The sequence below is a fragment of the Lepisosteus platostomus genome, chromosome 25, assembly GCF_059453375.1.
Source record: "Lepisosteus platostomus isolate fLepPlt1 chromosome 25, fLepPlt1.hap1, whole genome shotgun sequence".
In the NCBI taxonomy this organism is placed as follows: domain Eukaryota; kingdom Metazoa; phylum Chordata; class Actinopteri; order Semionotiformes; family Lepisosteidae; genus Lepisosteus; species Lepisosteus platostomus.
Window position 1 is genome coordinate 7,169,848 of NC_142635.1, and position 15,515 is coordinate 7,185,362.

A 15,515-nucleotide genomic window follows, 5' to 3' on the forward strand; every position below is an offset into this window, starting at 1 on the left:
GATCAATAAGACACTATTTGCTGGTACCGAATGTGCCAGAAGGGCTGAATGGCCTCTACTCAATTGTAACCATTTGTGTAAATAATGCCAGCAGCCATATCACCCTGCAACTCACAATGTAAGCATTTATTATTATTATTATTAATCTACGTTGTAATGGCAAAGCACTATAAAATTCTGAAAAAAAAGCAATGTACCTTTGTTGCAAATTCTGTCACAAGAAACCCGTGAGTCATTTTTTTTGTTTTTGTTTTGTATTCTGTCACAGCTAGGGTCCTAATCGATGTGGGAGCTATTTTTACACAAGTTCCACGAAACCAAAGGGATTATTTCTTTTTACTACAGGAATTAGTAGCAGTAGAAGCAGTCCCCAAACCAAAATCCGATTCTAACAAAATTCATCAGCAAGAGCCAATGGCTTTCTTCCATTTTACCCTGAATGAATTCATAATGTTTGTTTCTTTATCACTAAATACTACGTGCAGTGAGAAACCTATCAAGAACCATATAGTTTTGCATTTTATATTTCGCTGTCTTAAGTACAGGTAATAAAAAGAATCAATAGAGCTAAGACATTTGACAGTAATTCTACTGTGAAATGACCAGTAAATGGTACAAATGGAGACTGCTGAAAACACAATAATGATGCTAAAAATAATTCCAGCGGATTTTAAATCAGGAATTCCACAAAAAATAGAAAAAACATCCCAAATTCTTGAAGAACAGATGTGGAGTCCAGGTCTTCCTTCATCATGAGTAGCAGAACAGTCTAGTGTACACAGACCAAGGCAGAGATTGGCAGTTCTGTCTGGGCTGGGCTCACACCCTGGCCTCAGAGTAGATAACGCAGGAGTCAGCAGGCGTGCGCACGCTGGAGGCAGGAGGCTTCCTTCCACGGGCCTGAAAACTCAGCTCAGCATAGTGGACATCTGTGACCGTGTCACTCAGCGGGGATGGAGCCTGCTGGCGAACAGAGGGGGGGAAACTGATTAATAAAGGGTCTCCTTGTGGCTTGAGTTAAAAGGGGAGATCATGAGCCAGTTTGACTAAAGTACTAAGTTTAAATAGACACAGGACCCCACTCTTAAAAGTGCTAAAGCATTCGTGTGGGCGCACAGCTGCCGTCACCGCTATCTCAATCACAGGTAAGGCGACTTGAGAAACAGTGCAGTAGCATTCCATCAGAAATTACTAATTGATCTGGTTGATGCCTTTATCCGAAGCAAGACACCTACAGTATCCTTCGAAGTTCCGCGCTCATATAACAGCACCCGCGGTTCGAACCCGCTACCGCCCAGTAACTAGCTCAGAATCGAACCACAGACATGCAGCCTCGACTGCTCAGTGACGTTCTTCTGCTCTTTTTGGATGCATTCTCCTCATCACATTTTAAAACTGTGTTATACAACTATGTACTGTTTCTGTTTCTTCACTCATGCACTAGAAAGCAAATACTTTGTATAATGTTTCATCTGAGGCAATCTGTAAAGTATAAGAATGATGTCCTAGAAATATGCTAAATTTACTATCATTTTTAAAGGCTAATTTTATTTTTTAAATCTTGTGATAAATGTACTTTTTAGAAGCATTTATTCATTAACACTGCAAAACCCTAATACAAATCTCAAAATGTCAGAAATACAATATTGAAACCACTCCTATATTGGAAGGGGGTTAATAAGTGTTAACTCCTTAAGTATTACCGATATTACAGTGTCTCTCACAGCAGAAACCCTTCATTTTGTACAGTATGTCATAAACAAACATGAAATTCATGTGGAACGGCTTTCTAATTTCACATTACAGGAGGCATTGTTATTTTTAAATGAACTTTTCAGCAAAGAAATGTAAACAACCTGAATTATTTAAAATTATTGTTAATTTGATTATTGTGCACTTCACGGGAACTGAAAATGAAGCCTCACATAATCTGTCATAAACGTTTGGGAAGTAAGGTAGCTGTTTGTTTTTTTTTCATAATTACTGGTGATTTTGTCTTATGTCATCTGTTACTTGTAACTTATAACCATAGTTCAATGTTAATGTAGCATTACATTGAACTGGAATTGTATCTTAAATTACGTCTTGCAAAATAAAATGTTTCTCTAGTGTCTCTAACTTCAGTTTTGGTGCAAGGGGGAAATATAAAGAACATTTCTAACCAGTCTCTTTCCTCAATCTTTTAAAATATTATGTTTAGGTATGCATAGTAATTTAATCTTTTCTGGGAAATTTAATCAGCACAGTTCCATTAAGCTATTCTGAAATAGCTCTATAAAGTTCAAGAGTAAAATTAGAGTGCAAAATGGATTTCAAAGTGCAACATTTTTACAGTTTCCTTATTTTCTCCGTTTAAACAAAGACACAGACAGACCATTGCATTATTTTCTATCGGCAGTGGTATATTTTATCAGGGAAGGGTATACAGATTACATGTGGCTAATGTTATTATTTTTTTAATGTAATATATTTGCACCATGCAAAATGAATAAAATATTTGATTATTCAACTTGCTGAGCAGCAGCAACATAATCTGTACTTGTAAATGTGTACTGTACTTTGTACTTGTGTGTAAAATTTGTAAGACAAACCTCTAGTAAACCCAGAGCCAACTGAAAAGTTTCTACTACCATTAGTATAACAATATTCACAAAAATAATTAACATTACCATAGGTGTAGGATCCGTTCTCCTCTTGCATTCTGTTAGAAAAATGTGGTTATTTTAATTTTCAAACAGATTTTGTACAGATATAAGAAAGCATAAAAAAATAAAGGTCATGAATGTATCACAATCCTGACTCCATGGGATTAAGCTCAAAAGGGATAATGACAGACAAAGCCAATTTTCACCCAGCTATTTCAAAATCAAATCATCACTGGCTTTTACGATATGTATATACTGTATGTTTTTGCAGGTACCCTTTGGTTAACACCTCTCTCTGAATGGGGCTCAAGACTCCTCATCCTGTGATCAGGGGGCTGCCTCTTAACCAAGCAGGCTAAACCCAAACTATCCAACCAGAAAATACTCCAACATTTACAAAGCATCTTGGATGTTCTTGGATCTCATTATTCCTTGCGAGCTTTGTTTTAAGCCATGCATTTCAAAAGTATTCTAAAATAAACTTGTCATGTATCAATGTGTCGTGTACTGTATCGATTCCTAGTGTAACAGTATAATGCCACAAACCAAGTTTCCATCATTTTAAAATATTGTCGGCACAATATTCTGCTGACAGTTAAATGGAGATACAGCAGTTAACCTACAGGGAAATTGTGGGTAATAAATAATATGTTGGACACTAAATACACACATATATGTAGATCAGGATACAAACAAGAATTTTATCTAATTATTGTTTATGCTTAAATGCAGTGCCGTTACCCCATATCACTTAACAGATTATGCGATTTTTAACAAATAGATGTTTACCAATAACTAATTTTCACAAACATATTTGATCTTATCTGTAATGAGTTATTTATCCAAAGCATATGCCCTGAGAAACAAAAGCTAATGTTTACTGAAGAGGAAATGTGGTACTCTGCTTATAATTGCTTGTGAATTGTTGGAACTTCTCATAAAGGTGTGAAATTAACCACAAGGTATTGCAAACAAACAATCAGTCAAGGTGAGAAAATCAGAAGGTTCCAAGGTACAGCAAGAGCAGCAAAATCATCTGTATTTTTTTCTTTTTTTAAAAGTTGTCAGACTGATCTAAAAAAATCATTTCTGAAGGAGGGGAGAGGAGTCAGTGGGATGGATGTTTTTCAAAGCTTTTGCAGAAAAGTTAATTGTGTACCCAGATTTGTAGAAATAACTACAGTATAAAAGGTGCAAGAGACTGCAAAAGTTAATTTGGAAGATTCAGAAAGAGGAGCAGAGAACTGTTATAAGTGATATGTCGTGGAGAAATTTGATTTCAGTGCCCACTGCGGGCGGCTCCTCCCTGTGCTAACAGAACAGATTTCTTTTCAAGGCGCAAAAATAAGAGTACACAATATCTTGACACGTCTTACCTGAGATCTTGCTATGATGTTTTAAGTGACAACACTTCTTGATTAGAAACCCCAGCACAACAAGTAGAAAGGCAATCACAATTATAGGTATGACGACAGAAATGAAATCATTTTCGCAGCTTGGAACTAAAAGATGAAAACACAGAATACATTTTTATAAATTTGCACTTTAAAAAGTGTAAATGGCACTATAATAAAGTACTGGGGAAAGCAATGCTAGAAATAAAAGGGATATATTCACTCATCGTGTTCACCCACTGTCTTTCTTGTCTGATGTGCTGATAAAAAACTCATTTTTACTGTGAGTCAGCATGCTCAGTTCACAGGAGTTTCCACATTACGTGAAACTACATCAGTGATTCGGAAATGAAAGTCTTTATCGGAATGCGCCACATCCCAGGCCAGGAAAGAGTACTTACCGATCAAAATAGAAAGGATCTATTAATGAACTGGATGTCTGCCTCCATGGAGGAGGCTAGACCTGGGATTGTATACCAGGCATGTCTGAGTTCTCATACAGTGACTATATTTCCTGATTAATCTACATTTCTATCATATTATTAATCATTATCAATAGTAACATAGATTATTAATTAACATTATTAATAGAAGTAATACAATAACAAATCTGTGTCGTTTAAACAGGTTGCCAAAACCAAACAAATTTATATAATTACTATTGATGTTTTGTTAATATTTTTGTTTTATATACTGTGTAAAAGTGACCACCGATATTTACACAACATTTTTTCTCTGCATAACATTTAGTGTTTGTATTGACATTTTCAATGCATACAAAATCTGCAAAGATACAAACGTTCTGTGAACTTCTATTTAACAAATGATGCACCTTTAGTGAGTGTCCATTGAGGGGCGGTTTGGAATAATTTGAAGCATTTTGAGATAGCCACAGGAATGGCACAAATGCACAAATGAAAAATAATAAATGCCAGTTTCCAGCTTCAACAGAAGCTTTAAGCAGAATTCTTCCTGCGTCTCAGCTCAGCGTGGACCGTGTGAATCTACATCTTGTGTGATGTGTGATAAGGTGTAAACACTGCAAATCATTCAGGACAAAACTCCAACTCAAAGACTTCATACCGCACCAAACTGAAAAATAAGCGTAAGATGTGCTGTCAATAATTTGCCACCAAAGGAGAAATGGCTGTTTTTTTTCTCATCTTTTTTTCTTTTTCATCTCTTACCCATCCGTTTTTCCAAACTGTTCTGTTCAATACAGGGTCACGGGGGAGCCAGGTCTCAAGAAGCAAGATAGGATATTAGGATGGGATGATGATGATGATGATTATTAGTAGTAGTAGTATGAGAAGCACTTAATGTTTATTGTCAAACTCATTTTATAGAAAAAAATACTTGCATTTGAATGTTAAATGAAATCCCATTTCATTTTTATGGTACAGTACACCCTACAAAGGTTGAAAACATTCAGGCTTGGGAAGCTAATTTCAGTAAGAATGAAGCTGGATATTTTCCGTATTTGTCGTTTTTAGAACCTCCCTGAAGAAAATACAAAGGAAACATTTCGATCTCTTTCTTGTTTTGGGAGAACGTGTCCTTATATAGCACACCGAAAAAGGAGCCCCTCACACCAGAGTGACTAAGAGTGCACTATCGGCACCTTTAACTGAAGTAATGACTCCATAAAGACGCTACTAAAAATGTTTTACTGTGTATTTGCAAAGTTTTGAAGCTGAAATTTACGTTGTTACATTACATTGATTAATTGGGGAAGAGGTTTCAAATGTAACAAACATTTTGGTTGATGTGGCATACTGTACACACTAGACGTTACTTCACAGTAATCCTGAAGTCAGTTACACAACTGAGCACATTTATTGTAGTAAATGTAAAATCGAAAATGGCACCTGTTGTCTCATCACTGTCATATCTATAATTATAAACATTTCCAGGCATTTTATCTCACCTATTTAAAATCTGAAATAGATATCTAAATGTTGATATTGACATGGTGTAAAGCTTTCAGTTACCTGTATAGATGAATAAAGGGGATCTGCTGGTGCGCCCCCAGGTCAGGACAGATCGTTCTGTGTGCTTGTCCTTACCTGTCAAGCGGTAGCTGTCTTGGTGGGAACTGTAGTTATCCCATGCCCAGCAAGTGTACCACCCACACGCCGAGGGCTCCAGGGCTGGGATAGACAGCACGGCCTGGCTGCTGTTGAAGTCGGGGGTCTGATTCTTCTGCCAGAAGACCTGGGGGCTCACCCCTCCAGACAGGACGCAGGTGAGATTGACGGGGCACCCCACAAGGGGAGGATGAGGAGAGACGGAGAACGAGCTCACTCGCACAGGCGCTGCACACAGAGGGGGACGAACTCAAAGTCAGTGGCCGGACGGCTGACTCCTGGCCGTGCTAAAACCTTCACCGCCTCTGCAGGGTCTAAACCCGGTTTTCCTCCTAAGAAGACGACGGCATTTTAAAGTCGTCCAAGTGCACGTAAATACATTGAGGTGAAATTTTCAAAGACAAATCAAATGTTTCTAGCAATTGTTACAGAAGAGTTTCTCTTCTAATCATGCAAGTGCCATTTACTGTACCATGGCAAATAATGTAGATGAAACGGTACATCTACAGTGCAAGATTTAGTACTTTGTTTCATTTGTAACCATTTGGAAAGCAACAAATTGCTTCTATAAATCTGCAATAAAACCAGTAGAAATGATCAATCTTCTAATTAATTCAATAAAAACACTCACAAGTTTGTTTTAATGAAATACCAGTGATCCTACTGTAGAGGATGTGATTGAACCAAAATAATGGAAAGGAGGAGGCTGAGGACATGAATTAGTTTGAAAACCATTCATCATAGAAATTAACAGATTAAACAAGAAATGCTGGAAATATTACCTTAAATAATGTTTTTTTTTTTAAATGTTTTTTTTTATTAGTTTGACAATTCTGACAAAAGAAACACTTCAAGCCACACAATTCTGACTTACCGCTGATTGTCAGGTTAATCACTCTTTTATTCTGATTGCCTCGCACGTCAGTTACTATCATCGTGTAGATGCCGCTATCTGCCAGCGACAGGTTAGTCAATGAGAGGGAGCCGTTTTCCCACAGCCTTTCCACCCGATTACTGTAGACATCAGGAGTCACCAGGCTACCCTCAACCAGCCTGTCGCGGGAAGAGTTTGCCTTCTCCACTACCCACTTGATTGATGAGCCAGGTGTGATGTTGTAGCTGACGGCCAGCAGTACAGACTCTCCAAGCAGGCCATGTGCTCTGGTGTCTCTCGTTGCAGATTCAAGAGCACGCGTGACACCTGCATTGACAAAATACAGTAAAGTCAAAATAAATTGGTCTGTTAGATATCTTTCCTTTTCAATGAACATTTTCATTCTCACAATTTAACCTGTTTTTGCCACATCTCAGGACGCACAGCGTTTTTAAAACAATGTCTGCTCTGCATGAACACAAGTTCACACTGCACCTTGAGCCAACAAAACTTAAGTTGATTAATACTGCTTATTGGCTTTCAGAAAAAGAAGCGCTACTTACCGCCCACAGCAGCAAAGACAAGCCAACTCAGAGATACCATCCTTGCAGATACCATTGCTTGAATCAAGGGCGACCTTGAGTTGCGTTTGAATTTTGTGCTGTAGGATACATTCCTAACCTCTTTCAGAGACTGACTCCTGAGCCACGTTTCAGGCCTTTTTTGTATTCTTCAGATGCAACTGGGCTCATCTTAACAATAAACATTGACTAACTTTGACAACAGGAAATTGCATACACCCAACAGCACAGAAAAGATTCTCGACTGTGGAAGGTGAGAAAAAAGTTTTGTAAGAAGCTGTCTGACACATTTATGTAAAATGAAAAAAAAGGCCTTAAATCAAAGGTAAAAATGGAAAGGAAGCTGATCGAACAAAGATACCAGTGTTTGTGCCACCATGAAATATGAAACATGTTTTAAAGCGCTCTCTTTAGTCTTCTAAATGTAATTCCTTCATCAATAATAAAAAGTGAAAAAGTCCATTTAGATGTACCTGACAGATGTCCTACAGGTTTACCAATGACTGTAACAGTTATCCTGTTTTGCCAGTCCCCAGTCTTGAACAATATATGCAGAAGATTTGAGAAACAAAACTTTTTCTTCTCATTTTACCAATATCTGGGATATAGCTTTTGTTCAACTTAGGGTTTTAAAAGGAAATTGTGACAAACTAATTGCTAACCCTTTCCTCAATAGTCACAAACAGAAGAAAGCCCATCTCTTCAACGAATACTGGTCTGCCCCTCATGTTCACGACTGAACATGTGGCAGGAGTAAGGGTGAGCCTTCCCAAATGTTTTTATTTATTCTCAACATCGCATTTCATTAACTCGTCATTTGATTTAGACTAGAGTGACCAAGTGTGACGGTTCAGCATCAAGTCTTTAATAGGTTTATCTATAGCAATAAAAGCACTGGACTAAACGGCCAAAAAAAGAACTTGATAAAATATATTAGGAGCCCAGATCTATGTGTCCCTGTTGCAAGATGAACACATTCACAAAACTTTCAGCCTATTCACTTCACACTTCAAAGAGCAGAAATAACTCCCACTGCACTTACATACACCACAGCCAACAACACAGGAACTGAAAATGTGGAGCTCTAGACATCTTCATCCTTCAGCTTTCACGACTCTCTTTCTGTACTGAAAGAAAATAACATGTTGAGTGTTTCTCTAAGAGATTTACTGAAGCAGAACGCAGACTGCCACTTAGCATTTTTTAAGCACAGATTTATGAATTATGGTTCACGATATTAAAGACAAATGAACTGGAGAAAAAAAAAGTTCTTCTCATATTGTACTTCATTTTTACATTTGGCCCTGCATCACGTCACAGCTACTGTAAGTATGACTCAGACACGAATCTGGTGAGTTAGTACTTACTCCTTAGCTGGTGTTCTTCCTAGCTCATTATTCATAATAGCTCATATAGGAGCTAGAAATAATCTCCATTTACAGGGGAATTACATGCATTTCACATCACATTGCAACAGGAAGTGCTGTGAACAGAGATAAGATCCAGAGGTGTGAAAAACACTGAGCCCATATTTTCTATTCTTTGCACCTCCACAAAACCACAAACTGACGAGGCGTTGTGAAATTATGCAAATGTATGCATGTCCACTCAAAGAACACTGTCCATTCTTCCCCACAATAGATTGGTTTAAACTACAGAGACTGTACGGAAGTACAGCTGCCTCACATTTCCTGAGGTGCCTTCTGTGCGGAGTTTATACGTTCTCTCCATGCTTGTGTGGGTTTTCACTGCCTCCCAAAAACATGCCTGCTCGCCTGCATCTGATTTATTCCAAATAGTCCCTTTCTGTGTGGCCCTACAATGGACTGCCATTGTGCCCAGGACGAGTTCAGGCTTCTGCCCCAAGCCCTGCCTCTGGGTCACCATGGCCCTGAGCAGGGCAGGGATTCTGTGAGAAGGAGTCAGGGGATATCACAGCACGAATGCCCATCGCCGAGATGCCACACCATGAAGGGAGTTTGTACCTCCAACGTTCCTGCCCATCAAATGAAGATGAAACACATTTAAAAGGACAAATAGTGGCATATGCATGTCACTGTTTTACCAGAAATGAACGATGGACTCAACAAAGCTTTAGGCTGTTAAGCACACATCGGATGATAACAAACTAGTAGAAATCTCATTTGCACAGCAGATGCAGCAAAGGAAATAAAAAATTACTCAGACAAAATTCCAAACTGAGTATCTGGCAGGTGACATTTAATGTAGACAGGGGAGAGTGACATTTAGTGTACACAAGAGCAGAACAAGACGTACTATAAAAATAGAACGTGAAACTCTTGAAGAGCTTGAAGAAACTACTGCTGAAAAAGGCTTGAAGATCTACGTTGACATTTTCCTCCCCTGGACTATGTGAGATAACAATGGATAAGGCAATCACAGTAGTAGGATATGCCAGGAAAAGATAAGAATTTAAATCAGCATATGTTAAAATTGTACAATGCGCTAGCAAGCCTTAATTTAGAATATTGTGTACCATTTTGACTGCCATGCTACAAAAAAGTTACTGTTGTTCTGGAATTAGTCAACAAAGAGTAACAACATACAATCCTGGGTTTAAAGGAATGTCATAATCTAACAGGCTAAAAAACGACATATCTTTAGTCACGAACAAAAAAGAGGAGACCTGATATAAGTATCGAAAATCCCCTAATGCACTGGTAAAGTCAGAATTAACCATGCAGCATGAACCAGAGAATACAGACTGGAAAAAGCTGCTCAGCCTTATAGTTGAAGACGATATGCATCTGCTAAATGAAAGAAGTATGGTGAGATAATCAGATAAATTAGTGTGTAGCAACCACAGAGTTGAAATAACCTGAACATCCTTCTCATGTTTGTGTCCTTTGTAACGTTTTTAAATAATCATTAAAACTTAAGTTTTTTGAAGCCTTTATGTATTCCACTCATCAGCTCAAATTAACACTGCAACAACTGAGCTAATACAAAAAAATAGCATGAGCACACCATTTTTACACTGTTCCTGCAAAACAAAAATAAATGTCTTCAGTATCATCTACTACTATCTAAACATCCTAACAAGAACTGTTTTTGAATCATCTGAATTAAAACAAATCCATGGCATCAGGTTTTATCTAACATTATCTAGAATTAGAGGTCTCTGGTGAAAAAACAGTCAAATGAGGGAGAATTCTAATGAGAACTGATAATTCTACATGATAATTGCTTAGTTCTTCCTAGGAATTAAAATTGTATGAAGCTGATGTGAACCCCCTGTTCCAAACCCTGAAGGTTCATTGACCATCTTTCAGGGAAGCTCCAAAGGAAAGATATAAATGTTTATATGTTAAAGATATAAAAATTTATAAAAAAATAAGTTTATTATTTTATGTACTTTACAGATATGGCCCTTTTAAGGTTGTATATCTGCTGGAATGTCCCTCAAAATTACTCAACATACTTTTTTTTATATTACACTTTTGTACTCTGAAGGGAAACAAAAAAAACAAACAAAGAACTGAACATCTATGCTCTTGTTTTATTTTACACAGCAAGGCAAACTTTATGATAGCGTTGTTCATGTCATCACTGCATGGAGAAGGTTATTAAAAAGCACAGTGAAGGCATTGTAAAAGCAAAGTTATCCAGGTAGCAAAAAAAATTCAAAAACACAGTAAAGTTCAAGAAAATGTAGCTGAGGTGTTTCAGTCACAACATCCTGAAAGAAAAAGGTCATCATGATGAAAAGTAAACATATAAATGAAGCCACAGGCAGCACATTTAAAAATAAGATAGTATTGAAAGAGATGCAGAGAATTTTGACGGTGACCTTTCATGTAAAGCTGAGCTTGTACCTGATGTTCAGCTTAATGGAAAATGAAATGTTCAAGAACTTGACTGTGGCAATAGTAGAGAGGGCATTAGACCACAGCAGCATGAAGTGCAGACACAGAAACAGCTACAGCACTATACTGGAACTAAATGGTCACGATATTTAAGACATACTGTATGAAATTCCAGAAACCTCATCGGTAAACATATCTGAAACAGATTTTCCAAACAACGGTGACCATTTTCTTCATAACTTCAAGGATATTTAAAATTATCGCACGTCAGAAATCAAAATTTGAGGGTATAATTACACATTGCTAGCTTGATCTAAAGTGCAGACACCAGCCATTGCACAATTCAGAAAACAACTCAAGAAGAGTGTTCTGTCCTTTAAACCAGTTTTTGGCAGAGAGACTTGTGATGTCTCAGCAGTACGACTCAGATGATATAAAAATACTCAGAATGTTCCACTGCTGCAGGACTTCCCTCCTACATGGTAATATTGTGCAACACTGGAAACGTGCAGAGGTGAGAGGAGGACGTAGGTGCAGAGGATTACACAAAGACAAAGGACAAATCAACGCTGCATTTCTCAGAATAAAAAAAAACTATTGGGCAATATTAAGCTATGATGCAAAGCTGGATGCAAGACTAAGCAAAATGTTTGACCTGTGCTTTTGGAGTACACTTGTTTTGATTCTGCTTTTCTTCCTGCAGAAAAAAAGCCATCTTAGCACACCCTAAAGGAGTACAGTGGCGATAACATGAAATAAATCTCTAGTGCAGAGGCAGCACCAATATGCTTAGAACGCTGGACATTCTGCTTTTGTGCCATTGCATAGCTCTGTAGAGATGTGTTCGATTCGCTGTCGGATATTTAGTTGCTGCTTTGTTCACTGCTGAACTGGGAAACTAAAATCAGGTTTGCTGTGGCCAGGCCAGTTTTCTGCAACTGTTCCCACTTGCTGCTGCTGATCTCCCAGATTTTATATGGCAAGTGAATAGATAAACACTTCTGATCCACAGCAACATTTCTGTTTCGGAGAAAGGAAGAAAAAAGATCAGGCTGCAAACTGAGAAATCATAAATCATGCTATTTATTTGTCATTGTTTATGCGTAATGTTTGATGCGTGGCACATTAGTCTTAAGAGTGATAAATTAATGATCTGGTCAGAAGCCATGGGTCTTCACCGCTGTGTGAACAAGCTCTCGTGTGTTATGCCGGCTAGGTGTCATTAGTTTACTGTGACCAGCATTGCTGCAGAAGCAGTGCCCTAGTCAAGGAGTGCTGTAGGGATTTGAGTGGGCTCCAGTTAGCCAGGGTATGTTAGCATTGCTGTATCTCAGAAATTACCTTTGAAATTTCAATGCTGTCAGTGAGAGCCTCATCACATCTCCTGATGGCACCGTGAGCACTGCGAGACTCACAATTTCCACAATAGCATATAAGGTTTGATTGAATGCATCCCTTGCTGGACCAGTGGTGAATCCAAGCTGATGGGAATATACCAATTCCAAACTGATATACACATTATTTCCTAGACATGTGTATACATTGCAATAGGACAAATATTGGGCAGGAAAAAAATTGCCATTGGTTTTCAGATAAATGTATAAAATGAATGTACAGACAAATATACCACAGCACAGATTTAAAAATGCAAGACAGGAAAAAGCACCTTAGCTGAGTGAAAATGCCTACAACAACGAAAACCTAAAGGCTTGTTGAACAGGTATGGCTTTAATTTGTACTGTAAACTGGAGTTTCCAGTTATACCAGGCTGCATTAGTGAATAGTGTTTTTCAATATCCCTGATTTTGTAAGTGTTTTTGAGTACTACACTAAAGTATCTCTTGGTTACTGCTGTGTTCATAAAATCATTTTAGTTTGGTGGACATATTTATATAATTTCTAAACGAATCTTCTTTTATGACATTGCATCTGATATTCTTAACGATTCAAAAGTCAGGTTAAAGTCTGAGACTGGTTAGAAAAACACAGCTAAATCACTTCACAAGTTTTGTTGATCAGTCATTGCTGCTCACTAATGTCTGATGAGGATCATTCTTACCCTGCTCACGGTGTTTTGCAAAGAAGAAAAAAGACAGAGTCCAAGGTAAAATCCAAAAAGCCAGGGACGGTCTCAGTCTGTCTCAGTGGGGCCACAGACAGGAGTCTTCTCCTAAAGAAGAAACAAAGAAACAATAAATAGTGCTACACAAAGCACGACAGATGCCAAAGTCATGCACACTGGCAATGCAAACATTTAGGCATGCATGTACAATCTAGTACACAAGCAAAGGAGAACATAAATAAATACAAAGACAGAAATAAAAAAGTAATCTAAGGCACATTTAAACAAAGTGTCACACCTACTGACTCACTCATTCAAACAAAAAGGTGAATTGATGTGTAGAAAACACAACAAAACAGCTTTGTAAAATAACTTTGCTCTTCGCTGTGCTCTATATAAGCATATATTAACTACATAACCCATGCAGTTTTTAAGGCAGGAGCTGTAACTAATTGTATCCATTCTCCTTTCAACATTGAAGTTCAGAGGAATTAGTTCAAATAAAAGAATACATTTAGGCAAGGCAGTCTGATAAATTCTGGAATGCATCAACCATTAGTATCTATACTTTTTTTAAAGAGTTCCATGGATATCTTGATAACTAAAATCCAGTTAAGGTCTCCACATACAGCACAGTGCCCCCTTTTGTCGATCTACAAAATTAGAAATTATGGTCCAAAAAATCTTCCTCACAGCTTTGTCAAAAGAACAGCTGAACCAGGGATCTAGCAAGGGGAGTGTGCAATTCACTGTGCGTTAAACCGTGGAACTTCTTGTGTGTCAAGATCTAAAGTCATTAATTGGCTTTAAAGGAAACTCAATTCTGCGAGTCCAGATAAGCTGATGATCTGATGAATCCTGTACCCTTGAACACAGGAGGATGGAAAGGAATGTGCTTAGTTAGATAGCAGCTCAAATAATAACAGACCATATTAATGATATTATAAATAATATGTATTAACAATTAATATTGCCATATTATTATAATATTAATAATATAATAGAAATTCATCCCCCCGGGGCTAAAACATTGAACAAATCTAAGGAGTACAGAACACCTTCAAAGAAAAAAAGGCAGACATTTTAATTTTAATCTAGAAATCTTGCCATTCGACATGCAATTTAATTTTAACTCCTTGCGGTTTTCAAGGCCATAAAACGTGAGGATTCAGTTTTCACACAACAGCTATGTTCTCGCCGGCTGCGGAGCTCCGTGCAACACGATCTCTCAACGTGCAGTCAACCTGAATGCTGCTGCGAACAGCAAAACGCCCTTTAAAAAAAAAAATGAACAGCCATGAGGCTTATAACATACAGCCGGAAAGCGTTCTTAAATAGTGTCCTGTGTTTTGCTTCAACAATGTCCTGCTCTTCAATCAAAGTATACTGTTTTGTCAGAGGTTCATACCTGAGATGTATTTTTAGTCCTATGACTGGTTCCCCTACTGACTGGTGGAAACCCAGAGACTCACCCACCTGTCTTCACCAGGCAGGACAGCAACAGCAGCAGTGCAGGCTGAGAGCAGGTTTCACTGGGTGACCTGGGCCCTCCTCTGCACTGAGTCTGTGCTGAGCAGCCACAGAGACCATGCCTGCTCTTGCCGTGTGAGCGAGGTGCATGGGGCCACACTTGTGTCTGAAGCTGCTGCTGTGTGGCAAAGCACAGGCTCCTTCCGACCGCGGATACAAGCGGTCAGAAACCACAGGACGCTGGCGAGGAGCTTGAGCACCAAGTGGACCGAAAGAGATGGAAAAAAAAAAAGCAACTGTCCTTTTCATGCTGCTGATGTGAACATGAATATCACCTTCTGACAGCCATTTTCTTACTTGAGGAGAAAGGCCCATCAGTTATCAACAGTTTTCCATGACTCGTAGGCGAGCTCTTTTACCATCATTAAACATGCAATTTCAGGATGCTATATGCGGCTTGGAATAATCATAAAACAATAACCATTAAACAAAACGACAAAATTTTTGAAGGGTGTCATGTGCAGATCAGTTAAGATGTTCTTTGTTTAGGCCAGTTTAGGAAAGAATCCAAAATG

General features: G+C 38.2%; 1 protein-coding gene across 5 annotated transcripts; it reads right to left on the reverse strand.

The window, feature by feature from the left end:
• Positions 1-508: 508 nt before the first annotated feature.
• Positions 509-15,155, reverse strand: LOC148640999 (hemicentin-2-like). 5 transcript variants are annotated; one of them, XM_088619142.1, is made up of 8 exons: positions 14,947-15,155; positions 13,468-13,578; positions 7,564-8,708; positions 7,001-7,327; positions 6,106-6,354; positions 4,022-4,147; positions 2,670-2,701; positions 509-963 (listed from the first exon to the last, which is right to left on the reverse strand). In XM_088619142.1, the coding sequence occupies exons 3-8, from the start codon at positions 7,616-7,618 to the stop codon at positions 820-822; spliced, it is 933 nt and encodes a 310-aa protein (XP_088475268.1). In that variant the 5' UTR covers positions 7,619-8,708; positions 13,468-13,578; positions 14,947-15,155; the 3' UTR covers positions 509-819. The 5 variants fall into 5 exon arrangements, with proteins under 5 accessions (XP_088475268.1, XP_088475271.1, XP_088475269.1 ...); XM_088619145.1 differs by lacking the exon at positions 14,947-15,155 and having other exon boundaries at positions 7,564-7,752; positions 8,624-8,708; positions 13,468-13,697; XM_088619143.1 differs by lacking the exon at positions 14,947-15,155 and having other exon boundaries at positions 7,564-7,825; positions 8,624-8,708; positions 13,468-13,696.
• Between the last annotated feature and the right edge of the window lie 360 nt (positions 15,156-15,515).

Excerpts from the sequence above, each read along its gene's own strand:
- LOC148640999 (XM_088619142.1), bottom strand. The coding sequence starts at position 7,618 with ATGGTATCTGCAAGGATGGTATCTCTGAGTTGGCTTGTCTTTGCTGCT. Across the intron at positions 7,328-7,563 it reads TGTCTTTGCTGCTGTGGGCG|GTGTCACGCGTGCTCTTGAA; the intron begins GTAAGTAGCGCT and ends TTGTCAATGCAG. Across the intron at positions 6,355-7,000 it reads GATTAACCTGACAATCAGCG|CGCCTGTGCGAGTGAGCTCG; the intron begins GTAAGTCAGAAT and ends CTCTGTGTGCAG.